Source organism: Bombina bombina, chromosome 4 (genome assembly GCF_027579735.1).
Source record: "Bombina bombina isolate aBomBom1 chromosome 4, aBomBom1.pri, whole genome shotgun sequence".
NCBI classification, from domain to species: Eukaryota; Metazoa; Chordata; class Amphibia; order Anura; family Bombinatoridae; genus Bombina; species Bombina bombina.
In genome coordinates, this window is record NC_069502.1 from 1,054,895,879 (window position 1) to 1,054,922,941 (window position 27,063).

Sequence of the window (27,063 nt, forward strand, 5' to 3'; positions counted from 1 at the left end):
GGTTGATCTGCAAAATACCAGTGACACCAAAAGCACTAGGAGAACGTGCACCCAGCAAAGTGATTGAGCAGATGAACTAATAAGCTATTAACAGTTACCAATGATAACACAAAAGCATATTTGGAAAAAAGCAAGTATATCGCTACAATGGCTCAGGAGCTTTGGAATTTTTATTACCATCTGCTGTGAGCAGGAAAAAAAAAAATTCTACTTAAAAGGGATATTGTACACTAAATTGTTCTTTGCATAAATGTTATGTAGATGAACCCTTTATGTAAAAATAATAATAGTCGCAATAGGTGGTGGGTGGTAGATTAGGGGTTAATAGGTTTAATATAGTGTTTGCGATGCGGGAGGGTGGCGGTTTAAGGGGTAATAGGTAATTTATGGGTGTTAGTGTACTTTGCAACAGTTTAGTTATGAGTTTTGTGAAACATTTTTGTTTCACAAAATCCATAACTACTGGTCTCAGATGGCGGTATGGATCGTGTTGGTATAGGCTGTAACGCAAGCATTTTAGCGGGACCGCACAACCTGTAATACCGGCGCTATTAAAATCACACACAAAAATGTATTTTTTTAAGTTAGGAATGGACGTTGCATTTCAGGCTAAAATGCTTGCAGTATAGCTATACCAACACTACTCGTAATTTCAGCGTTAAAAGCCGTACCGCACGGTAACGCAAAACTCGTAATCTAGGTGATTGTGCTGACTCCTAACCAAGCCCCAAAGTCTTAGATTGATATGGATGTCTACAGACTCCTGCTTAATCCTGTTTGTGTAATCTATGTTTCCATAGAAACCAGGTAAAGCAGCGCCACTTGCAGGGGAGGGGCTGCTTTACCAGGTTTCGCAGCCCCTTTCAATGGGTGCCCCCGACTAACCTCATCAACAGTGCTAAATTGGTAGCTTCTAAGTAAGTTTTTAAAAGGTTTTAAACTGGATTTTTATATCAGTATCTGTACATACTGAGGGGTACTTATCAACGTGTCAACTTTCCTGCCTTCGCCGGCCCAATACGCCCGCCTAAGCTCGCCTACCTTTGCCGCTGCGGACCTGAAAAAATACGCCTAAGTTATCAATAAATCTGTCAAAAAGCCGCGCACCAAGTACGAGGCGATGAGCAGCGGACTGTGAGAGTTATCACTCATCCGATCTCGCTGCTCTTCGGCTTTTTCACAGCTTTATTGCTAGCCTGTCACTAAGCACTCACAGTAAACTACACTGTTCTACACCCTATACCGGCGCCCCCGGAGCCTTCCGCAACTAAATAAAGTTACTAACCCCTAAAACACCGCTCCTAGACCCCGCCGCAACACTTATAAATGTATTAACCCCTAAACCGTCGCTCCTAGACCCCGCCGCAACACTTATAAATTTATTAACCTCTAAACCGCCGCTCCTAGACCCCGCTGCAACACTTATACATTTATTAACCCCTAAACCGCCGCTCCCAGACACCGCCGCAACCTACATTATACCTACTAACCCCTGTCCTGCCCCCCCTATACCGCCGCCCTCTATAATAAAGTTATTAACCCCTATCCTGCTGATCCCGCACCTCGCCGCAACTAAATAGTTTAACCCCTAAACCGCCGCTCCCGGACCCTGCCGCAACCTATATTACATTTATTAACCCCTAATCTGCCCCCCCTACACCGTCGCCACCTATAATACATTTATTAACCCCTATCCTGCCCCCCACTACACCGCCGCCACTGTAATACATTTATTAACCCCTAAACCTAAGTCTAACACTAACCCTAGCACCCCCCTAACTTAAATATTAATTAAATAAATCTAAATAATATTTATATTATTAACTACATTAATCCTATTTAAAACTAAATACTTACCTTTAAAATAAACCCTAATATAGCTACAATATAAATAATAATTATATTGTAGCCATCTTAGGATTTATTTTTATTTTACAGGCAACTTTCAATTCATTTTAACTAGGTACAATAGCTATTAAATAGTTATTAACTATTTAATAGCTTAACTAGCTAAAATAAAGAGAAATTTACCTGTAAAATAAAAACTAACCTAAGTTACAATTACACCTAACACTACAATATACTTTAATAAATTATTCCTATTTAAAACTAAATACTTACCTGTAAAATAAACCCTAAGATAGCTACAATGTAATTAATAATTACATTGTAGCTATTTTAGGATTTATATTTATTTTACAGGTAACTTTGTATTTATTTTAGCTAGTTAGAATAGTTATTAAATAGTTATTAACTATTTAATAACTACCTAGCTAAAAGAAATACAAAATTACCTGTAAAATAAATCCTAACCTAAGTTACAATTAAACCTTACCTTACCAGCCCTTAAAAGGGCCTTTTGTGGGGCATGCCCCAAAGAAAACAACCCCCCCAACATTAAAACCCACCACCCACATACCCCTAATCTCGCTCAAACCCCCCTTAAAATAACCTAACACTAATCCCGTGAAGATCATCCTACCTTGAGTCGTCTTCACTCAGCCGAGCCACCGATGGAACTGAAGAGGAGATCCGGAGCGCCAGAAGTGATCCTCCAAGGGGCGCTGAAGAAGTCTTCCATCCGACGAAGTGATCCTCCAAGCGGCGCTGAAGAAGTCTTCCATCCGGGCGATGTCATCTTCCAAGCGGCGCTGAAGATCATCTTCCATCCGGGCGATGTCATCTTCCAAGCGGCGCTGAAGATCATCTTCGAAGCGGCGCTGAATATCATCTTCCATCCGGGCGATGTCATCTTCCAAGCGGGGTCTTCAATCTTCTTGCTTCAGGATCGATCTTCAACCCGCCGACACGGAACATCCTTCTTCCCCGACGGACTAACGACGAATGAAGGCTCCTTTAAGGGACGTCATCCAAGATGGAGTCCCTTCAATTCCGATTGGCTGATAGGATTCTATCAGCCAATCGGAATTAAGGTAGGAAAAATCTGATTGGCTGATTGAATCAGCCAATCAGATTGAGATCGCATTCTATTGGCTGATCGGAACAGCCAATAGAATGCGATCTCAATCTGATTGGCTGATTCAATCAGCCAATCAGATTTTTCCTACCTTAATTCCAATTGGCTGATAGAATCCTAACAGCCAATCGGAATTGAAGGGACGCCATCTTGGATGACGTCCCTTAAAGGAGCCTTCATTCGTCGTTAGTCCGTCGGGGAAGAAGGATGTTCCGCGTCGGCGGGATGAAGATCGATCCTGAAGCAAGAAGTTTGAAGACCCCGCTTGGAAGATGACATCGCCCGGATGGAAGATGATCTTCAGCGCCGCTTGGAAGATGACATCGCCCGGATGGAAGATGATCTTCAGCGCCGCTTGGAAGATGACATCGCCCGGATGGAAGACTTCTTCAGCGCCGCTTGGAGGATCACTTCATCGGATGGAAGACTTCTTCAGCGCCCCTTCGAGGATCACTTCTGGCGCTCCGGATCTCCTCTTCAGTTCCATCGGTGGCTCGGCTGAGTGAAGACGACTCAAGGTAGGATGATCTTCAGGGGATTAGTGTTAGGTTATTTTAAGGGGGGTTTGGGTTAGATTAGGGTTATGTGGGTGGTGGGGGTTGTATTTTTCTTTTACAGGCAAAAGAGCAGTTTTCTTTGGGGCATGCCTCACAAAGGCCCTTTTAAGGGCTGGTAAGGTAAAAGAGCTTTGAACTTTTTTAATGTAGAATAGGGTAGGGAATTTTTTTATTTGGGGGGGCTTTGTTATTTTATTAGGGGGCTTAGATTAGGTGTAATTAGCTTAAAATTGTTGTAATATTTTTGAAATGTTTGTAACTTATGTTTTTTATTTTTTGTAACAGCTTTTTTTATTTTTTGTACTTTAGTTAGTTTATGTAATTGTATTTAATTGTAGTTATTTGTAGTTAATTTATTTAATTAATTTAATGATAGTGTAGTGTTAGGTTTAATTGTAACTTAGGTTAGGATTTATTTTACAGGTAATTTTGTATTTCTTTTAGCTAGGTAATTATTAAATAGTTAATAACTATTTAATAACTATTCTAACTAGCTAAAATAAATACAAAGTTACCTGTAAAATAAATATAAATCCTAAAATAGCTACAATGTAATTATTAATTACATTGTAGCTATCTTAGGGTTTATTTTACAGGTAAGTATTTAGTTTTAAATAGGAATAATTTATTAAAGTATATTGTAGTGTTAGGTGTAATTGTAACTTAGGTTAGTTTTTATTTTACAGGTAAATTTCTCTTTATTTTAGCTAGGTAAGCTATTAAATAGTTAATAACTATTTAATAGCTATTGTACCTAGTTAAAATGAATTGAAATTTGCCTGTAAAATAAAAATAAATCCTAAGATAGCTACAATATAATTATTATTTATATTGTAGCTATATTAGGGTTTATTTTAAAGGTAAGTATTTAGTTTTAAATAGGATTAATTTATTTAATAATAGAAATATTATTTAGATTTATTTAATTAATATTTAAGTTAGGTGGGTGTTAGGGTTAGTGTTAGACTTAGGTTTAGGGGTTAATAATTTTATTACAGTGGCAGCGGTGTAGGGGGGGCAGGATGGGGTTAATAAATGTATTATAGGTGGCGACGGTGTGGGGGGGGGCAGATTAGGGGTTAATAACTTTATTATAGAGTGCGGCGGTTTAGGGGTTAATATGTATAGAGTAGCTTGCGGTGGGCTCCGGGAGCGGCGGTTTAGGGGTTAATATGTATAGAGTAGCTTGCGGTGGGCTCCGGGAGCGGCGGTTTAGGGGTTAATATGTATAGAGTAGCTTGCGGTGGGCTCCGGGAGCGGCGGTTTAGGGGTTAACATGTTTATTATAGTGGCGGTGGGCTCCGGGAGCGGCGGTTTAGGGGGTAATATATTTATTTAGTTGCGGCGGTGTAGGGGGGCCAGATTAGCGGTGTTTAGACTCGGGGTACGTGTTAGGGTGTTAAGTGTAGACAGCTCCCATAGGAATCAATGGGATATCTGGTAGCAGCGAACTTGTACTTTCGCTATGGTCAGACTCCCATTGATTCCTATGGGATTCACCGCCGTTTGAAAACCAGGTACACTGGGCCGTAAAAGTGCCGAGCGTACCTGCTAGTCATTTGATAACTAGCAAAAGTAGTCAGATTGTGCCGCACTTGTGTGCGGAACATCTGGAGTGACGTAAGAATCGATCTGTGTCGGACTGAGTCCGGCGGATCGAAGCTTACGTCACAAAATTCAACTTTTGCCGGTCTCTAGCCTTTGATAACTAAGGCGAATCAGCCTCGCCACAAATACGCTGCGGAATTCCAGCGTATTTGAGGTTGACGGCTTGATAACTACCCCCCATAGTAGTGTCTATTACATGCTGTTAAATGAAAATTGGTGTATAATGTCCCAGGAGCATTTATGTAATATAATTCCATTAGCAAAAATGCTTCTAGTAAAAGTTACTATTTTTCTGCGGTATACGCACATATGCTGCGTGAACCGTACACTAGTCTACAAATGCTGGCTCAGAGCTGGCAGTAGTGTGTATTGCTTCTGCAAAGACAATTTGTGTCATACAAGCCACTGCTGACTCTCTGAGAAGTTGTTTGAATACTGGTGCACGGACCCTCACAGGATATGTGCATATGCCAAAGGAAAACAGTAATAACTTTTACTAGAAGCCTTTTTGCTAATGGATAGCAAAAGCGCTTCTATTTCAAATTAAAATTCACCCATGTACATTTCAATTTTGACCTATCCCTTTAAGTTCAATAAAATATATACTGTGACAAGTCACTTTAAAAAGCTGCATAAATACAGCGGCGGTCCACGTATATCACACTATAGGTCAGCGTCTTCCTTCATAGATCGTGCCCACAGAGATTGTACAGGTTACCCTTGAACAATACTAACACCATATTTTGCTGATAACAGCTCTAGCTATGTTAAACAGTTTTCTCTAAGCTGTTTATCCCTATGACTATACACCAGGATTTCCTTGGAAAAGGGGCTTTCTACAGTGCACGGCACACACAGAAATGTCTAAAGAGTGACATATTTGACCTTCACTTTATAATACAGGAACTTCGCTACTAGATTCACATGAGGGATGGCCCCATACAAGGCAAAGCACTACAAAAGAGCAATGTGTTCATGCCAAGCACCTTTATTCTATGATAATGGGAACACAAATTAACATGTAGCCTTCTCCTGACGAATCATGATGGAAGCAAGATCGGCGCTGTTATATAGGTTTAAATAAGAATCTAACATACCTTTCACTATGGCATTATAAAGCAAAGCTGGACACTTTTCAACAAGATTCCTCATCTACATCAAGTGGAACCTTTACAGTTGACTCAAATAACCGTTTAGATTGGAGCAGGTCTAGATGATGCTTAAATTTAGATTTGCTTTTCAAAGTTAATATCATATTCTTGTTTATTGTTGTTTAACATACAAATGTACCTTGTTATACCTAGTTTGGAATCTGTCATCTCTTTTTTGCATATTACTTTTTCTTTCCATGCTATATGTTTAATTTAAAATATATACTTAGGTGGACTGACATTCTACAGATGTTCTCTATAAGGGAATAATGTAAAAATATTTTACATATTTATACCTACAACACTTGCGTTTATATCTATCAGTTAGGGGCACTACAAGTTTGCAGATTGAAGATGGATCTTTAGATCCTTCCTACTTTTAGTATCACCTACTTACCATGCAAAGGTTTGCGCAATCAGCAGCCGAGACCGTGAGTACCAACCTAAATAACCTCATCTACCATATATACAACCCTACATAAATCTTACATAGTAGAGGTCCTTTTTTATATAATTACTTTAACATTGGTCCCTCTATTCTACATTTCATATTTGTTGTATGTTAATCAACAGATTGTACTTTACTAGTTAGTCACTGCTCCATAAGAGCTCACTTTACTTTTTTTTTTTTTTTTTTTTTTTTTTTTTTTAAAACAAGCTTTATTGAAACATATGCAGAGAAAAATTACAATAAAGTCACAAAATATGAAGCTGATTACCGTTAGCAAACGGAATGAGCATAAAAGATTATTTTTCAGCACTCTATGACCGAAGTCAGAAACAAGAAGCAAAGTCTGCATAGTTCGCACTCCTGAAGGGTCAAGGGACCCTCCACAGGAAAGAGATCCTAAGATCTCCAAGTATGTAGAAAGCCTGTAGATTTTTTTTTTTTGAGAGCATTTACAGATAGGTTACAAACTTGTACATATAACGTATTATCAAAAGATAACTCGTAGAAGAAAAAGAAATAAAGAGTCAGAGAGAAGAAGAAAATAATAGCAGGGGAGGGGGAAGGGAAAGGAGGGTACATCCTAGAGAAAGGGGGGAGGAAAGAGGACACGGTGAGAGGAAAAAAAAAAAAAAAGGGGGGGAGGGGAGAGGGATGGAATGACATTGCAAGATTACACTCTACAGTGGGGTTTCCCTCCAGGCCGCCAGAATCATGTCATGAGAAGCAAGTTGGTTAATTTTAAAATAATGTAGTCTCTCCAAATTTAATAGGTCATCTACTGAGGAGAACCACTCGTCAAGGGAAGGGACCTGTGTAGACTTCCATTTCCTGGGAATCAATCTCTTAGCCCCCGTGATCATAATCAGGAGGAGGGTCATAGTGAACACATCTTTGGTTTTGGGAAGGCGAAGCAGAAGCAAAATCTCAGGGGAATCCGGAATCAAAATTCGGGCCCTGCGAGACATAATCTCAAACCCCCTCAGCATGGGGCAAGACCACCAAATGTGGAGCAAGGAGCCTTGCTCGCCGCAGCCCCTCCAACACAGGGGGCTGGCAGATGGAAAATACCTGTGCAGTCTATCTGGGGTATGATACCATCTGGTTAGGAGCTTCAAATTAATCTCCTGGACAGCTGCAGAGACAGAGGAGCGCCTGGTGAGAGCAAATGAGCGTGACCAGTCCTCCATATCATAAGTGTTGTTAAGGTCTTTGGCCCAAGTTATAGTGTAGGAGGGGAGTTGTGTATCGGGCGGCAATAATAACAGTTTGTATATCTTTGAAATCAGTCGTTTGGGGGGTACCGCAAGGGTGCAGAGGGTTTCATAAGGTGTAAGGTCTCTCATAAACCTGTCCCTGTGTTTATGAGTGAGAGAGAAAGTGCGAGAGTTGGTGATATCGGAGCCAGGACGAGAATAAGGCTCCGACATGTCGGATTGGGAACGAAGTCTACCTGCGTGCAGTGCATGGTGTAATGTGCCCTCTCGGAGACTGTAATGTGTACTCATGCGGGTCCCCAAGACATAATATGGGATATTGGGATTCTCTATTATTGGGAGCAGCGGGGAATATGTCGAGGAGATGTGGGTGGAAGTGGCTAAAAGTCTGTCCCATTCGTGAAGTATAGAGGAGGTAAGATGGTATTTCTGTATCAAGTTAGGGCGTCTAGGAGGAGGAATCCAGGCTAGGGTACCGACGTTGTGCAAATTAAAAATTTGTCCGTCAAGTCTGACCCATTGTTTTTGGGTAGTGTTGTGCGACAATTCAACCAGTCTTTGTAGAAGAATTGCCGTCGGTATGTGGCAAGATCTGGGGCTCACTTTACTTTTTATCTGAAAGAGACATAATATGATAACCAGTTTGCCTAAATATACTGTTCCCTTATTATTGAATATACCTTAAACTCAACATTAAAGGGACAGTCTACCATAGAATTGTTATTGTTTTAAAATATAGATAATCCCTTTATTACCCATTCCCCAGTTTTGCATAACCAACAAAGTTATATTAATATACTTTTTACCTTTGTGATTACCTTGTATCTAGGAACCTTCTTCCAGCCCCCTGATCACGTGACTGTTTATTATCTATTGTCTTATATTTAGCATTGTGTTGTGCTAAATCTTAAATAACTGTGTGCCTAAACACAGTGTTATCTATATGGCCCACGTGTACTTTCTGTCTCTTTGTGTTGAAAAGAGATTTAAAAAGCATGTGATAAGAGGCAGCCCTCAAAGGCTTAGAAATTAGCATATGAGCCTACCTAGGTTTAGTTTAAACTAAGAATACAAAGAGAAAAAAGCAAATTTGATGATAAAAGTAAATTGGAAAGTTGATTCAAATTAAAAGTCCTTTCTGAATAATGAAAGTTTAATTTATACTAGACTGTCCCTTTAATTGTATCTTTTTCGGTGAATATATTTTAAACAACTAACTTTATTGCTAGCCCAGTGATGCTCTTTATTTTCTTTTGTATGTTTTCAGGTTACCACTTATAATCACATTATTTTAATATAACATTTTAGAGGGTCCAAGAGTGACTCTCCATAAGAAATCTCCTTTATATATTACTTATAATTTTTTAACTATATAACATTTTATTGATGCATTTTGTATCTAATGTTGTGTCCTCAATAAAAAAAAATAGACACAAAACCCAACATTTTCCTTCATAATTCTAAAAAAATCTTAAACAACTTTCCAACCTGATTCTGTTATAGCTTTTGCTTCATTCACTAAGCATTCTTTGTTGAAGGGGCAGCAATGCACTGCTGAACACATTGGTTAAGCCAATGACAAGAGTTATATGTGCAGAGGCCAATCAGTAGCTAGCTCCCAGTACTTTTAAACAAAGGATCCCAAGAGCACGAAGCAAATTACAGTATAGAATAGAGGTAAATTGGCAAATCATTTCAAACTGAATACTCTATCTGAATCATCAAAGTTTAATTTTGACTTTACTGTCCCTTTAATATGGTTCTATGAGTGCGAGAGAAATACCGACTGTAAAATAAACCAGCTACGTATAAGCTACTACATTAAGAATTAGACAAACTCGGAGATAACTCATTGGTCACGAACAGTATTTGACCATACTCTTTGTAAAACAGGTTGTGGAATAAGGTATTTTAAAAATAAAAATTATTTTCTTTGCATGAGCTCACCTGGGTACCCAAAGCCTGAATGTCATGTTCAAATGTTGTGTGCATCCTTTGTAGTGTTTCTACTGTGTTCTGATCTCTGCCAAGTTCTTCTGGAAGTTTCTTGTGTTTATCTTGTATGCGTCCAAAGATCTCCTTTGCATCATGATAGAATTTATGCAGTTCATAAGAGGCAGCCAGTATCTGTGTTCGTGTATCAATGAGTTCCAGGAGGTCAGCCCATGCTTCGTTAAGGCCGTCCTTCCATTCAGCTATAGTGGCTGCGTCAGAATGTCCAGAGTTAATGAGGTCATCTGCCATGTGGTTGACAGTGTCCACCCTCTCCTGGCCAATATGGCCAGTATCACGTGCAAATTCCCGAAACCGCTCTTGCAACATCTGAGGAAGAAGAAAAGAAAACCATGTTTAAATGTCAGAACACTTTGCATTGCATAAATAGGTAGTAAAGACATTATAAAGATATTATAAACACATTGTAAATACAGGATCAGAAATTAAACAATAATTACTAATTGTCTTGTTTGTTATTATATATATATATATATATATATATATATATATATATATATATATATATATATATATATATATATATACACATACATACACACACACACACAGTATAAATATATATTGTGTTTAACCCCTTAGTGACCAGAGCACTTTTCCATTTTCTGTCCGTTTGGGACCAAGGCTATTTTTACATTTTTGCGGTGTTTGTGTTTAGCTGTAATTTTCTTCTTACTCATTTACTGTACCCACACATATTATATACCGTTTTTCTCGCCATTAAATGGACTTTCTAAAGATACCATTATTTTCATCATATCTTATAATTTACTATAAAAAAAATTATAAAATATGAGGAAAAAATGGAAAAAAACACACTTTTTCTAACTTTGACCCCCAAAATCTGTTACATATCTAAAACCACCAAAAAACACCCATGCTAAATAGTTTCTAAATTTTGTCCTGAGTTTAGAAATACCCAATGTTTACATGTTCTTTGCTTTTTTTGCAAGTTATAGGGCCATAAATACAAGTAGCACTTTGCTATTTCCAAACCATTTTTTTCAAAAATTAGCGCTAGTTACATTAGAACACTGATATCTTTCAGGAATCCCTGAATATCCCTTGACATGTATATATTTTTTTTTAGTAGACATCCCAAAGTATTGATCTAGGCCAATTTTGGTATATTTCATACCACCATTTCACCGCCAAATGCGATCAAATACAAAAAATTGTTCACTTTTTCACAAATTTTTTCACAAACTTTAGGTTTCTCACTGAAATCATTTACAAACAGCTTGTGCAATTATGGCATAAATGGTTGTAAATTCTTCTCTGGGATCCCCTTTGTTCAGAAATAGCACACATATATGGCTTTGGCGTTGCTTTTTGGTAATTAGAAGGCCGCTAAATGCCACTGCGCACCACAAGTGTATCATGCCCAGCAGTTAAGGGGTTAATTAGGGAGCTTTTAGGGAGCTTGTAGGGTTAATTTTAGCTTTAGTGTAGTGTAGTAGACAACCCCAAGTATTGATCTAGGCACATTTTGGTATATTTCATGCCACCATTTCACCGCCAAATGCGATCAAATTAAAAAAAACGTAAAATTTTTCACAATTTTAGGTTTCTCACTGAAATCATTTACAAACAGCTTGTGCAATTATGGCACAAATGGTTGTAAATGCTTGTCTGGGATCCCCTTTGTTCAGAAATAGCAGACATATATGACTTTGGCGTTGCTTTCTGGTAATTAGAAGGCCACTAAATCCTGTTGCGCCTCACACGTGTATTATGGCTAGCAGTGAAAGGGTTAATTAGGGAGTTTGTAGTGAGCTTGCAGGGTTAATTTTAGCTTTAGTGTAGAGATCAGCCTCCCACCTGACACATCCCACCCCCTGATCCCTCCCAAACAGCTCCCTTCCCTCCCCCACCCCACAATTGTCCCCGCCATCTTAAGTACTGGCAGAAAGTCTGCCAGTACTAAAATAAAAGGGTTTTTAAAAAAAAAATGAAATTTTTTTTTAGCATATTTACATATGCTACTGTGTAGGATCCCCCCCTTAGCCCCCAACCTCCCTGATCCCCCCCAAAAGCGCTCTCTAACCCTCCCCTCTGCCTTATTGGGGGCCATCTTGGGTACTGGCAGCTGTCTGCCAGTACCCAGTTTACAATAAAAAGTGCTTTTTTTTGGGGTTTTTTGTTTTTTTCTGTAGTGTAGCTTCCCCCAACCCCCCACCCCCCACAAACAAACCCCCACCACCTTGCTGATTGTTTAGATTTTTATTTTTATTATATTTTTTATTTCCCCATTTTCTGCAGTGTAGCGGTTCCCACCCGCTCCCTCCCCGTGCACGCGCCCGCCCCCACCCTCCCGTGCACGTGCGCGCCCGCCCGTGCGCGCCCCCAGCCACCCCCGCCCACGATCCCGCCCCCCTTCAGATCCACATGGCCATCGATGGCCGCCACCCGCCTCCCGGTCCGGCTCCCACCCACCAACGCCGGTAGCCACCGATCTCCGGTGCAGAGAGGGCCACAGAGTGGCTCTCTCTGCACCGGATGGCTTACAAACGTTATTGCAGGATGCCTCCATATCGAGGCATCACTGCAATAACCGGAAAGCAGCTGGAAGCGAGCAGGATCGCTTCCAGCTGCTTTCCACACTGAGGACGTGCAGGGTACGTTCTCAGGCATTAACAGCCTTTTTTCTGAGGACGTACCCTGCACGTCCTCAGTCGTTAAGGGGTTAATAGTCCTAATCTATTAACAGCAAAAGAATATGGTCATATGGACCAATTGTGTACACAATAAAGAGGACTGAGTATTTTTTTATGCATGAATGCATCAGAAAACTATGACTAGGTCATTGCATCTCAGTTAAAGGTGTTAGAAAATATAATCCTCAGCAAGTTCCGTATTTGTTGCTCTGGTAATGTTAAAGTGACACTGTACACAATTTTTTTCTTTCGTGATTCAGATAGAACATGCAATTTTTAGCAATTTTCTAATTTACTCCTATTATCAATTTTTCTTCATTCTCTTGCTATATTTATTTTAAAAAAGAAAGCATCTAAGCCTTTTTTTGGTTCAGTACTCTGGACAGCAGGTTTTTATTGGTCGATGAATTTATCCACCAATCAGCAAGGACAACCCAGGTTGATCACCAAAAATGGGCCGGCATCTAAACTTACATTCTTGCTTTTCAAATAAAGATACCAAGAGAATGAAGAAAATGTGATAATAGGAGTTAATTACAAAGTTGCTTAAAATTGCATGCTCTATCTCAATAACGAAAGAAAAAAAAATTGGGTTCAGTTGTTCTTTAACAATTGTTTCAGAAGAGTATATTGTCCATGATTACTTAAGAACATAATTAGAGAGATGTCTGTTCTGAAATACAAATCTCTGAGTATAATAAAGCAAATAATCAGAGGGCACTTACTGTAACATGCTCATAGTCCTGCCCAAGCTCATGTGATCCAGCTACCACCTCTCTTTCAGCAATCCACTGCTCCAAGTCGTCGACTTCACGGTTCAGCTGGAATAGTCTGTGACGTTCGTCCAGTTTGCCTCTTCTCTCTTCAGACAGATCTTTGAGACCTGCATACAATTTATCAACCTTGGATTGTCGCATGCTGATGCGTTCGCTGTAACAGATGAGAAAATAAAAATAAATATGTTATAAACCAACCATTCATGGTGATGAATACGTTATTTTATTACTCAGAATGAAAGTGTGTTTACATTTTTAAACATTGTGTTTTGATCTGTTTACATGGTGTACACACGAGCAGTGGTTTACTCCATCTAAACAGCACTAACATGACTATCTAGCCACCTTAGTGATATCAAACCAAAATCAGATGACAGTGATTGTGGTATGGGCAGAAATAGTTTTACGGACAGCGACTGTAAAATCAACATTAAACTTTCATGACTCAGAGTCATTTTAAACAACTTTCCAATTGACTTTTTTTTTAATCTATTTTGTTCTATTTGTATAATTTGTTGAAAAGCATAACTAGGTAGGCTCAGGACCAGCAATGCACTACTGGGAGCTAGCTGTTAATTGGTGGCTGTATATATAGCTCCTAGTAGTAATGATGTCTAATACCCCTGTACATTGAACAGCAATTCTATGAATCCCCCTCAGTGGTTAAGGGGTTAACCTGAGTGTTAAAAAGATTTTTTTTATAAAGACAACTAACCTCTCAGGATGGCCGTCTGCCACCAATGCTCTGCTTGTTTTAGAAAGTTGATGCACAGTCTCTGCATAATCCTCGACTGCCTGCTCTAGAATCTGGTGCTTCTTCAGCATAGAAACTGCACTCTGCTCATCCTGGAAGACGAAAAGATCACCGCATTAGGACACTCGTCTACACCACCAAGACATCAGACATACAGGGAAAAATAGTTATTAAACGGCTTTATATAAAGAGACACAATACTGACTCTCGTTATAAACCGCTTTGCTGTAGTATGGGGTAAAATACATTGTCTGCATTTGGAATTTTTTAAACCATATAAAAGGTCTGGACTCTTCAGTAACCAAATAGCGTATTCATTAAGCCATTAACCACCTTTGCTTTCTCCTCTGACATCATGTACAGCTCTTGCTCACTCATCCAAGCTTCAGCCTCGGCAGCATCAAAGTAATATTGCTGAGCCTTGTGGGCCTCTTCCAGCCGCTTGTGTCTTTTTTCTGTCTCCTCAATCAACAGGTTCCAGAGCGCCTGCAAATCAGATAGTCTCTGATTGATTGCTTCCACATTAAGGCTGCCATCTTCCAGGATTTGTTGACTTCTCTCAAAAATATCATCATTGCGATGCTGGTGGCCTTGTATCTCTTTTTGTAGAGTCTGTGAAAACAAATAAATAGGATTTGGTTTACTTTTGGTTACTGGTCTTGCCTAACCGGATTAGACTGACACACAGATGAAAATCAGTCCACTTGTTTGTAATATTAATAGTTCGTTTTCAGAGCTGAGACAGAAATATCCTAAAGTTACAAAGTGATTCACAGCTGCTCTCTATTTTTTCTTGTAGGTTTTTAAAAGACAAACAAATGTGTAGGAAAGTTAATTTGCATTTGTTTGCAGACAAATTTAACCTGGGCCTATGTTGAAATCACAGCCAAGGCAGTTTTTTTTTTGCAAATAGACAGGTCATTAAAGGGCCATTATAGTAAAAGAAATTACAAGCCCTCATTCATTACCATATGTCATTTTATCTCTACCAACCCTGCATATCAATGTTTTTATTCCCTCAACAGGGTTAAACACATAGTTAAAGTACCAATTGATAGCCGTAAAGAACTGCTGATCCCGATTGGAAAATGCTGCTGACCTTATCAGCAGGTCACATGACCCAGCTAGCGTTGCAGATTGGCATCAGCTGTTTCTTTAACTATGTGATTAACCCTTTTATGCGGGTTTTGCAAGGTTGATAGTGATATAATTACATGCAATAATGTTTGAGAACATTTGTTTGTTTCATTATAATAGCTTTTGAGAAGATATGAGCAGACAATTACCCAGACAGGGAAACAGTGCGCCTACAATAGACTCTGGCAATGCAGCATTGGATGGCGATATTTAAGATTACAAGAGCCCTCTTGTGCAATCATTCCCCTGCTCTTTGACAACCCCTGTTCTTGCACGATTGGTTGTGTGTCACCCCAGTTTGATCAGCCCAGCATGATTTTAATCTGCCACCTCTGAAGTGGCAAAGGAGTTGGAAAGCAGTGTACTTATGACCATTGCATCCTACATTGTGAATGCAGGATGTCATATGTGCAGCATCATAAATGATCCCCTTATAGCTGATGTAACAAACAAAAAGGTTTATGTGGCTATATCTATATATAAATAATATATTAACAATAAAAATCTTGGTTCAAGTTTCTTTTGCGGAGTGCATAATCAATTTTTATTGACCTAGATCAGAAATACATACACATTTATACATATAAAGATGTACTTATATATGATAAATATATATTTGTTATTTCTGTATGTGTAAAACACACACTTAAAAGAGCTCAGAGCTTCACTTTCAATGTATTTTATATTAAAAAATCAAACAAACAACAAAACTTAAAAAGGAACCGGGCATTTGCAACATTTTTTAAAGCTAAAAATACAAAAATGTCTTTGTTCATAAAACAGAATTTAGTTCTTTTGAAATTTTTTCTGTAAGTTAAATAACTGTGTAGACACAAAGCATCTCCAGTCCAGGATATCCCTTACAGCGGAAGTCAGACTCCCTTTAATTGCAGGATTAGAAGAAAAAAAAAAACACACACAAGAAAAACACCATCTCATCTACAATGCTCCTACTACTGTTTACATTTGGGTGTAACGGCAATTGTAGTCAGGAAGGAAGTTGCGCAAATCACATTCCTTCACTCTAATGCAGTGAAGTCAGAAGCCACTAGGTCATAGTGTTTAACCCATTTACTGCCGCAACACTGGCGGTTACCTTACCTGGTTTTTCTTTATGAGCAGCTGCACAGTCTGAAGATTGTGGCCATGGTCGGTGGATGTTGCAAGTGGCATCCTCTCTTCAACCCAAAGCTGCAATTACAAAAATCATCAATAATCAAACATTGCACAGTATCATAAAACATACCACTTTCTAAGAATGATTCATTACAAAAACAACCTTAAAGTGATTAAGTTGTACCTATTTCATTGCATACCGCTGCGTGGTCGGCAGGAAGTTAGAACTATTAGCTATGCACCAGTGAAAGTGTAGCGATTACTGGTAATTAAGTCTGAGGAATGACGCATGCTGTAACAGCTGTGAGCCATTTTGTTCAGCTACTTTCACTTACAATCTCATCTTCCACATCCCGGTTGAATTGATGAATTTCTTTGGAAGCCAACAGGTATTTTTTCCTCTCAGTCAAGGGAGCCAGGAGTTCCATAAATCTATGCTCCACAACTGTCCTCTGGCCATCCACCTCATCCGTGCTCTTTCCCTCCTGACTTAGAGCTTGTGCTTGGCTCTGAAGCTCCTCTACCTCCTTTTTGCGGACATCCATCTGATTTTCCAGCATCTGACAAGAGAAATAAACTGAATAAATAGATGGAGGAATAAGTCCTGAATGCAATACTTAAAGGGACAGTCTATCTACACCAAAATGTGTATGGTTTATTAACCAGCACTGTTATATTAATATACTTTTTAAAACCTATTTGAAACTCATTGGTTTAGTATCAATTTTATTATTAAAAAAACTAAAGATTATTAACAAAGAATCTGCTTTTTATAATTATATATATATATATATATGTGTGTGTGTATTTTTATTAATTTATATAATACAATTTAGCACTGCAGCACAAAATATTTGCATACAAAAGGAAGGTTAGCACAATTTACACCTTTTCAAAATTCTGGAGGAATCCATGGTCATGTTTATATTTGTGCATAATTGGACGCATCAAATACGCCTTTGCTCTCGTCAAAACAATCACTGTGAGTGGCAACTACTTGCACATTCTGCTCATGGCTCAGTAATGCTTTTACATTTTAGAGAAATGTCCCATAGTCTTTATGGGATATTGGTGCAAAAAAAAAATTACCCTTACAAAAATAGAACATTTTTTTTTTGTATTACCATCTAACTTTAAGAATAATATTTAAGCTTTTGGTGAAGATCCGTGTTTCCTGTGAGCTGAAGATCACACAATTTGTAGGCTATATACACAGTGCCCATAATAGTATAATACAGATTTCCAAGTGTGCACTTAAAGGGACATTAAACACTAAATAAATGCTAGATGGAATGATGCATTCAAAGAAGAGATTAGTCTGAGAAGAACTTGTAGACCTATTTTTTAAAGTTTGTTGTAAGGTTTTAGAGTCTATAAAACAATGGGAGCTGCCATGTTGTAACTTAGGTTACCTCCTTTGCTGTGGCCAATTAAGAGACAGTTATAAATAGGTGACTAGATTGGGCAGCCAATGGCAGGCTGTGTGGAATATAACAGTGTTCTGCACTTCCATTTCTAACAGGAACTAAAATCTTGCAATTTTAGAGTGAAATTACAGGAAAATGTGACAAAATAAATAATCAAATTATATTGCAGAGTTTTGTTTTTTTATATATATACACGATTTATCATTTTAAATTACCATCTCAAAGTGTTTAATGTCTCTTTAATGTCACTGACCCTGTGAGAACATCTGATCCTAAAAGCCCCTTCTAGCTAGTTCTAAGCAGCAAAAACCTTTCTGACGACCGAACTAAATAGAATGTCCAGCTCAAAAAAATAAAGGTTTGTGAGAACCGCACATCCAAAATCTAGAATACAGTAACCTCAGTGTCCTTTCCATATCTGATATTTCAAAGATCAAATTCCACAGAACTGTCTGGGACTGTAATACAATAAATGTGCAAACAGAAGCTTTTTTTGGAGGGTGAATGGGGGAGTATTAGATGTGTAGGAGTACAGTGCTGTTTACACATTCACTCTTTGTTTCTTGTTTCCTGCTGCATTGCTCTTTCACATTGCTAAAGAGCTAACATTTCAAGCTATTTTTATACTCTGCCAAGAGTTTAGAATTTGTTAGAAAAAAATTACACAGTGGGAAAGAAAAAAATTCCAACAATAAGACTAGACATGAAAGACAACAACATATTCAAATGTTCCATCGTTTTGTAATATTTAACAGTTCTGTAATTTAACATATAAATGAGATCTCGTGAATATTCCTTATATAAGCTACTGAAAATGTGTGTTGCTTTCATCTCATTCTGACTGGTTATACATTTTAATGATATAGTGGAAGAGAATTTGCATTATTCAGCAAGTACTGTATGATAAACCACATACCCAAGACCACTTGCTATGTGACTCAAATTACAGCACAATTTATTGCTTAAAGGGACATAACTATTATACTTTTAATATAGGACTATTTAAACATGTTAAAAAAAAAAAAAAAAAAGGAAGTGCAGCTGGGAAGGGACCCAAATATTTTCTTTTATAATTCAGATAGGACATGTGATTTTCAACAACTTTCTAGTTTACATCTATCATCAAATCGCTTTCATTATCTTGGTGTCTTTGTTGAAGAAGCAGAAATTCACTACTGGGAGCTAGCTGAACACATTTTGTGAACCAATGAGTAGAAGCGTTTGTGCGCAGCCACCAATCAGAAGATGACTCCCAGTAATGGACTGTTAATGGTGAACCTATCTAGGTATTCTGTTCAACTAAGGATCCTTAGAGAATGAATCAAATTAGATAAGTAAAGTGGAAAGTTGTTTAAAATACCAATGCTCTGTCTGAATCATACATTTTTGTTTAAGTTTTATGTCCCTTTAAGGCTTGATTGCTCATTGGCTGATCAGTATAACTGCTACATACAGCTTTATTGGTAGTCAGCAATACATTAAAATAAACTAAAAAAATCTCTCAGTAAAAGGAACACCTATTTTATAAATATATATATATATGTATGCGCGCGAGAGAGAGAGAGAGGATGAAATAGTGATTATATACCACATATGTGTAATAATTATTTCAACATATGAATGTTAATTGATAAATAAGTAATAAATCAATTAAAGTTGACAATTAAATGAATAAGTAAAATAAATAAAAGGATGAATACTATTGTATTAAGGGCATTATGTGCATGTGAATGGTTTGGAGATATCTCGGACTGTAACTTATTGGGGACCCAATTGATATCTGTCTGATACTATAACCACCTGAGAGTACTTCTGGAGATCCCATTGAATGCATACATGTGTTTTATGCGTTTGTTTCATACCTCACATGTTTATCGTCTACAAAACAGATGCAAGATATCACCGGAGGCTTGTAACTGATAGATGCGGAAACTTACCTCATATGATTGGGGTAATTTTGTGTGTTTTATTATACTGTGGATGCCCTTAATACAATACGGGACTCATCCTTTTATTTATTTTACTTATTAATTTAATTGTCAACTTTAATTGATTTATTACTTATTTATCAATTAACATTTATATGTGGAAATAATTATTACACATATGTGGTATATAATCACTGTCTATATATACACACAAACATATATACACACACACAATATCTTTTAAAATGTTCTTTTTTAGATTTAATAAAAAGGCCTTTGCAACCCTTTATACCTTGCAATACTACAAGAGTTTTGCAAATAAAAGTGTGAATATACAAGAAAAGAAAAGACATCTGGAAATAGTTAAAAAATAAAAAAGCATTTAAGGCATTGCAGATTTGATATTTAATTTGTTTCATTAACGGTACCTGTTGTTTCTTGAGAAGGATATTGACGCTGGTAAGATCCTTTCCATAGTCATCTGATTGAATTTGACTCTCCAAGCCATGAAGCCATTTATCCAGATCTGCACAACTCTGAGTGAAAAGTTCAGCTTTATTGGCATCGAACAGTCTCTGGGCCTTGGTTTGTGTGGTTGACTCAAGCGTTTCCCACATCTGATTTAAGGTCGTCATCTTTTCTTTTACAATCTCTTTAGTTTCTGGTTTCTCTGCAATGAGTTGGTTTCCTTCCTATAAATATAATCAGAAAACAAATTCAAAATGGATTATACATAAAGCTACACTGAAATGTTTCCTGATATAATTAAGAAGCTATTGTAGCCTTGATATGTTACCGACTGGGCACTGAAACATATTCAGATAGAGCATGTCATTTTAAACAATTTTCTAATTTACATCTATTATCAAATTTCCTTTGTTCTCTTAGAATCATTTGTTAAAAAGGATAACTAGGTAGGCTCAGTTCACCAATGCATTACTGGGAGCTAGATGGTGATTGGTGGCTGTCTCATGCTACTGGCTCACCCAATGTGTTCAGCTAGGTCCCAGTAGTGCATTGCTGTTTCTCAACCTAACTCTTCAACAAAAGGACACCAAGAGAAACAAAGCAAATTTGATAATAGAAGTAAATTGGAAGTGGTTTAAAACTGATTCTATTTGAATCCGCTGTATTGGTTTGCGCCACTCCTAACTATCCTGATAATTCTGCAGAACAGTCATGAATAAGTTTTTCAGTCTCACTGTCCCTCCAACCTATATTTATGCTTTGGATTGTATATAAAAGACACCCTGACTTGTCCACACCCCACCAAGGAAGCCTGAACACCTTGGCCACCAAGATTCCACATACTTGCCCTGCACTTCATCTGTTTCACATGGTCACAGCTTAAACTTTATAATGTTGGGAGTTCTACTTGCAGGAAAGATCGGGTAGGAAAATCATAGGTACTATGGGAAATGAGTTAATAAACCGCTGTTCACAAAGAGCAGATGCCTCACAGACAATTGGAAACATATACTGTAGGTAGATGCTGTATAGATCTGATAAATTGCTCTCTCTCTAAAACAAAAACATACAAAAAATATATGTGCAGTAGAAAGATTACATTCTCCAATAGGGCTATCAAGGAGCTGAGATGAACATTTCTGCATTACCCTACATTATATTCTTTTTTACCAACACTTAGTAATATATTATAAGGACAGAATTTAGCTCCTGTTTATGCCCGTATATTTCTGATATACAAAATGTCACTTACCTTTTCAATCTTGTCAAGCCACTCCTTGTTGGAGGCCAACTCTGCCATAAAGGCTTGGTGCTTTAGCCATTTACTGTGTAGGTTCCGGGCCTCATCGTATGACATGTCACGAGCGGTGAGCATTTTTTCATTGACCCACAAAGACAGCTATGAAATATGAAACATGTTGCATTAAAGGCACAGGAAACCACAACATTTTCTTTCATGATTTAAAAAGAACATACAATTTCATACAGTTTTCCAATTTATTTCTATTATCAAATTTGATTCATTCTCTTGTTATCCTTTGCTGACAAATGTGTGCAGACTCCAACCAGCAGCAGCTCCCTCTAGTGTAGGATATGTGCGTATTCTTTTTAAACAGGGGATACCAAGAGAACGAAGCACATTTGAAAATAGAAGTGAATTTAAAAGTGTCTTACAATTACATGCACTATCTGAATCATGCAAGTTTAATTTAGACTTCCCTATCCCTTTAAAACCCGCAAATGAATATAATATATTAGACTGCAGTCTTTACACAGTAAAACACCAACGTAAGTCCATAGAACAAATAGAGCCAGATCCAGTTTATCTATCACATACAATATATATATATAAAAATGACAAGATAGACTTCAGACAAATCTAAGATTGATTTACCAATGCTGGAAATAGCAAAGCTCATAATTATACAATTACACTTTGGCAACATCACAGAGCTGACATTAATGGAAATGACAGCTACTAGCTAGTTGGTGTGATAAATCAGTGATTAGTAAAAAATAATCTCATAACATCCTACAGATCTATATAGAATTACTTCTATGACATTGTCTACCGCTGTTTGTGCATCCGGTCTCCAGAAGCTTGTGTTGCTGACTTTAGGATATGGCTATGCTCACTGTAAAACATGAGGCAAATTATTCATGGCTCAAAGAATGCCCAGCGCATACCTCTTGGCAATCCTGCAGAAACTTTTGCATTTCTCGGTTGTCCTTCAGACGCATCAGCAGATCATTCGCAGCCTCACGATTCCTTTTACGCCTTTATAGACATGAAAGACAACTCATTTAATTTGAGTACTTTTGAGTCTCTGCTTATATTTTGTTGATTATCTAATTTAAATTTAAAGTATGGCTAAATAAACTTGTTAAATATATATCTTTTTAAAATAAATATATATATACAGGTACAAATGCCCAAATCTGGAATTCCAAAACTTATTCTGAAAATACAAATTTTTTAATTATTATTTTTAAATAGAATTATCAAAAATTACTATTCTTCCCTGCCTGAAAGTCACAATCTTCTCTGCCTGTGCCTTTTTTGTAATCTAAAATGCAAATAATAGTCTATTTTTATTTAAAACAACAAATATTACATGTATATATTGTCTAAATGACATTAGATGTTGTTTACACTTGGTCCCATCGATCGCCTCTCCTCTAAAGGGTTTTACACACACATTTTATATACATACACACACACAAAGAGTATTCTCCCCAGGATCTAATTAGTGGGCACACAGTTTGGCTGACTTTTCTGACCACCTGGCAAAAAGTTGAAGCCAATTTTAGTTTTGCAAAGTACTATACTGCCCCCACCTGGCTACTTCATAATGCCACCCGTCTGGTAATAATTTCTGTGGAGAAAACTTTGAGTGTGTGTATAATATACACATATATATATATATATATATATATATACATACACACACACATATATATACATATATATACATATATATATATATATATACACATACACACACATATATATATATATATATATATATATATATATATATACACACACATATACATACACACAAATGATTAATTCTTCAAGTGGGTAAGTCATCTCTTTTGAAAGTCAAATACCAAGCAGAATGAATAAATGTCTCTCAATACCAAAAACACAGTATTAAACAAAATATACCTATCATCAATTGAATCAACTTTTTCCTCAATTTTGTCAGCGTTTATGTTTCCATCATTGGCCAGTCGTCTTCCAGTTTCCACAACGGCATTAATTTTCTCCTCGCTGGCATCCATTCTAGTCATGAAGTCTTCCTGCTTTTTTATTGCATCTTCTGCCGCTTCCAAATTATTAGGCATTTCAGTATGTGCCAAGACATATTCCTTTAATGGGAATTAGCAATTGAATGATTACAAGAAAAGGGATAAATTGAAAAATGACATGTTTGTTACTAAAGTTTTCCAGTACTTAGATTAAGTCAAGTGCTAGTAATGTACGAGTTCATTATCCTACAACCTCAGTATTTCCATTTCAAATAAACTGCTAGCATTAGTTACCAGCCCTTGCAATTAAAAGCTAAAATGCTAAAGACAATCTTTTCATTACAGCCTGTTAAATAAGCAAATATTTACGGTTATAAAAACTATGAAAGGACATAAAATAATGTACTATACATCTCCAGGGATATTTACTTTTTGGCTAATAACACAATTTTTTGCCGCATTGTCTCTTTAATAATTCTAATAACATACTTAAAAGTACAATACCAGGTATTCTCCTGGTTTCGCCCCACACAAAAGGATACAGGTTCAAATAGATCACTGATTGGTTGATCTGGATGTACAGGTTTGTGGGTGTGCCCCCAGAACACATAGTGTGAGCTACTTTTAGACATTTTTATTTTATAAGGAAGATGCAAAAGGAATCAGAGGACTTAATCATAAAATAAATGTCTATAGAAATATAGCACTTTTTTTATTTTAAGTACCTTAAATTGTTTGCAATATATGCTTATTTAACAATTCATTTAAAAGTAAAACTTAGCATTTTTAATACGTTATGTATAGTAGGAGAGAAAAGACTATGGTGGTGATAAAAATCTATAAACCGATACAGATTGTATTGAACATTATGTCCTTGAACTTTGGTGTTATTTGAAGAAGCCAAAGACTAACAATAATAATGTGTTTCACAATTTGAAAACATACGACAACACGTACCTGGTTATTAAGGAAAGCTTCTGCTTGTTTAGTATCTCTTAGGAAGATCTGATAAGCGTGAGACTGAGATAGAAGGTTTTGCCTGTTCTCCCACATTTTGTGAAGCTCATTCCATCCAGTGTCAAGAGCCTGGAGGCGCTGACGCAAGAACATATACTGTGCATCAGTTTGTCCTTGTGTCACCATTTCACCCATGTCTGTCATCTTTTGATAATCTTCCTCGTAGTTGTCAATTTCATTTTTAATATTTTCGTGCTGAGTGAGAAGCTTTTCTGCCTCTGCTAGTGTGTTTGGCATATCTTCTGACGCAATAGCAGTCTGAGTTCTTGAGAGCCAAGACTGGAAGTCATCTAGATCACGCAGGAACTGTTGCAGCTTGCTGGCTTCTCCAAGAGATTCTTCACGGTTCTTTAGGGTAGTTTTCATTTCCTCCCAAACATCATTAATTTCAGCAAGTCTATCCATAATAGCTTGAGCTTGGTCAGGATGTTCCGCTTCAAGTTTCTCTGCCTCTTTCTGAAGATCAGACAATTTGGCCTCAATGGCCGCCAGGTCTCTTTCCATACCAGTCAGTTTCCTTTGGAGTGCCATAACTCCAGCAAGGTCATTGCCCAGCTCCTGTGTGGATTCAATTACTTTGGTCTTTTCCCTAATCCATGACTTGGTCTCATTGCACTCAAGATGGTAGTTTTGAATGCTAAGGGCTGAGCTGAGCGAATCTTTCGTTTTGTCAACCAGTTCTCTAAACTGACTCCACCTAACAAAAAAAACAAAACACATAAATAGAGAGATCATGAACCTCACATAATAATTTATTAAACATACCTGATTAACTAAGATTTGATCTAATATATGTTACACTATTAATAATAAATATATGATAATAAAAGCAACATACAACATAATGCAACTCTATTTTAAACAGATTTATTTTCCATAGAAATATACATAACTGGCCTAACATTGGCTTGGATTTTCTAGGATTACAGACAATCATTCTAGAGTAAAAATGAAAATTCTCTATTTTTAAGAGCATTTTAGCTTTTAACGAGAGAAAAAAAAATCTTACTGTAAATCTGTAAATGAAAACACATAGTCAAATTAAGGGAGATACCAATAATTAGAGCATATGTATATATGCATGCCAAATCTTGATTGGCCCACCAGCTGTATCCTTATTCAGAGTGGCACACAGAAAATTACACCAGAATAGCCCTTTAAGGTGTGGAGTTCTGACAGTAGAGTACAGGGTTTATTTTGTCTAAAAAGAGGTTAGATGCAGTCATTAACTCACCTAAGGCATAAGGTAGGCTTTATTATCCTCAATTTTTTAACACATTGCTGGTGCCACTTTGAATACTATTTGAATATATAAGTAAACAGGTATAAGAATGATCAAATAGGACCTGTACTATGCAGATTTTTTTTCTTATTAACCTCTCTGAAAGACATTTAGCAAGTATTAATGCAACTTTAAACAAAACATGTGACATTTCCCTCCAATTAGATACAAACTAGCAACCAATAATCTGCTGCAGTAACTCTCACAGTTGGTTATTGGTCAGGTTATGGGCGACACCGCAGGTATTTAAGTCTACCAGGGGGCGGAGCTTCAGGTATGTTTTGCTTTTGAATAGGGTTGTTTTTCCCCCACGTCCCTTTAATTAAAGTGCCCTGGTTACTCACCTTGTATTCAGCTTATCCTGCTGTGCTTTGATCTCCCTCTCGCTTGGATGTCCACTATGAATCAGCTGACGTGCAATTTGATTCACAACAGCCACACGGGAAGCTTGATTGTTCATTTCAGGTTCTAAGCTTTCAAATCTAAAATGTCAATAAATGGCTGTTATTATTAAATAATGTAAATGCACAAAAAAGCTCAGTGTGCTATTTATAGTTCGCACACAAAGGAATATGAAAAAAACATTTTATATCTCATTATCTTATTCCCATGGGGACAGAATAAGAACACGCAAGACTTGTTATTGAGAGGGTAAGAAGAATCACAATGTATATTACTACCACAAACCATAGGGATTCAGATATTTAGCAGAGATGGAGGACTTATTGGATAATACGAAACAGTCAATACAAGTACAATTTATTTTATTCAAAAATCTGCTGCCGATAAAACTGCACGACAAATGTATTACAGCTCTTGACAACACAGCTTCAACATTACAGAAATACTCTGGAGTTTCTTGTTGACCCATAATCACAGCTAACTCCTGTGTTGGTAGACGCGTTTTGTTTTTAACAAGCACACTAATCTACGTATAAATACTGCTGTCATTAAAGCAACATGCGGTCTGGAAACAAATGGCAATGTGTATTTAAAAGCTTTTATTTGTGGCAATGGACATAGGGTTAGATTACAAGTTGAGGGCAAAAATGAACGCAATATGGAACATAATCATCACTAAAGGGCAATCCATACCGCTGCTTGCATTGTTTTGCGGGCATTACCATGGTTAAAGGGACAATATACACTAGATTTTTCTTTGCATATTTTTTTTGCTTATGTTTATTTAGTTGATCTGGGAGTGTTTTTGAAAATATGTATAGTTTTGCTTATTTTTTAAATAACATTGTGCTGATTTTCAGACTCATAACAAAG

At 37.2% G+C, this 27,063-nt stretch overlaps 1 protein-coding gene across 2 annotated transcripts in view; it reads right to left on the bottom strand.

The window, feature by feature from the left end:
- Nucleotides 1–27,063, bottom strand: part of SPTBN1 (spectrin beta, non-erythrocytic 1) — a 306,162-nt gene that overhangs the window by 45,175 nt on the left and 233,924 nt on the right. For both annotated transcript variants that reach the window (XM_053712197.1, XM_053712198.1), the window contains 12 exons: nucleotides 26,133–26,270; nucleotides 24,447–25,203; nucleotides 23,407–23,609; nucleotides 22,422–22,512; nucleotides 21,487–21,633; nucleotides 20,195–20,458; nucleotides 16,747–16,971; nucleotides 16,397–16,486; nucleotides 14,492–14,770; nucleotides 14,120–14,250; nucleotides 13,354–13,558; nucleotides 9,906–10,280 (listed from right to left, as the gene is read on the bottom strand). In XM_053712197.1, the coding sequence (XP_053568172.1) occupies nucleotides 9,906–10,280; nucleotides 13,354–13,558; nucleotides 14,120–14,250; nucleotides 14,492–14,770; nucleotides 16,397–16,486; nucleotides 16,747–16,971; nucleotides 20,195–20,458; nucleotides 21,487–21,633; nucleotides 22,422–22,512; nucleotides 23,407–23,609; nucleotides 24,447–25,203; nucleotides 26,133–26,270 (2,905 nt within the window). The remainder of the gene's footprint in view (nucleotides 1–9,905; nucleotides 10,281–13,353; nucleotides 13,559–14,119; nucleotides 14,251–14,491; nucleotides 14,771–16,396; nucleotides 16,487–16,746; nucleotides 16,972–20,194; nucleotides 20,459–21,486; nucleotides 21,634–22,421; nucleotides 22,513–23,406; nucleotides 23,610–24,446; nucleotides 25,204–26,132; nucleotides 26,271–27,063) is intronic.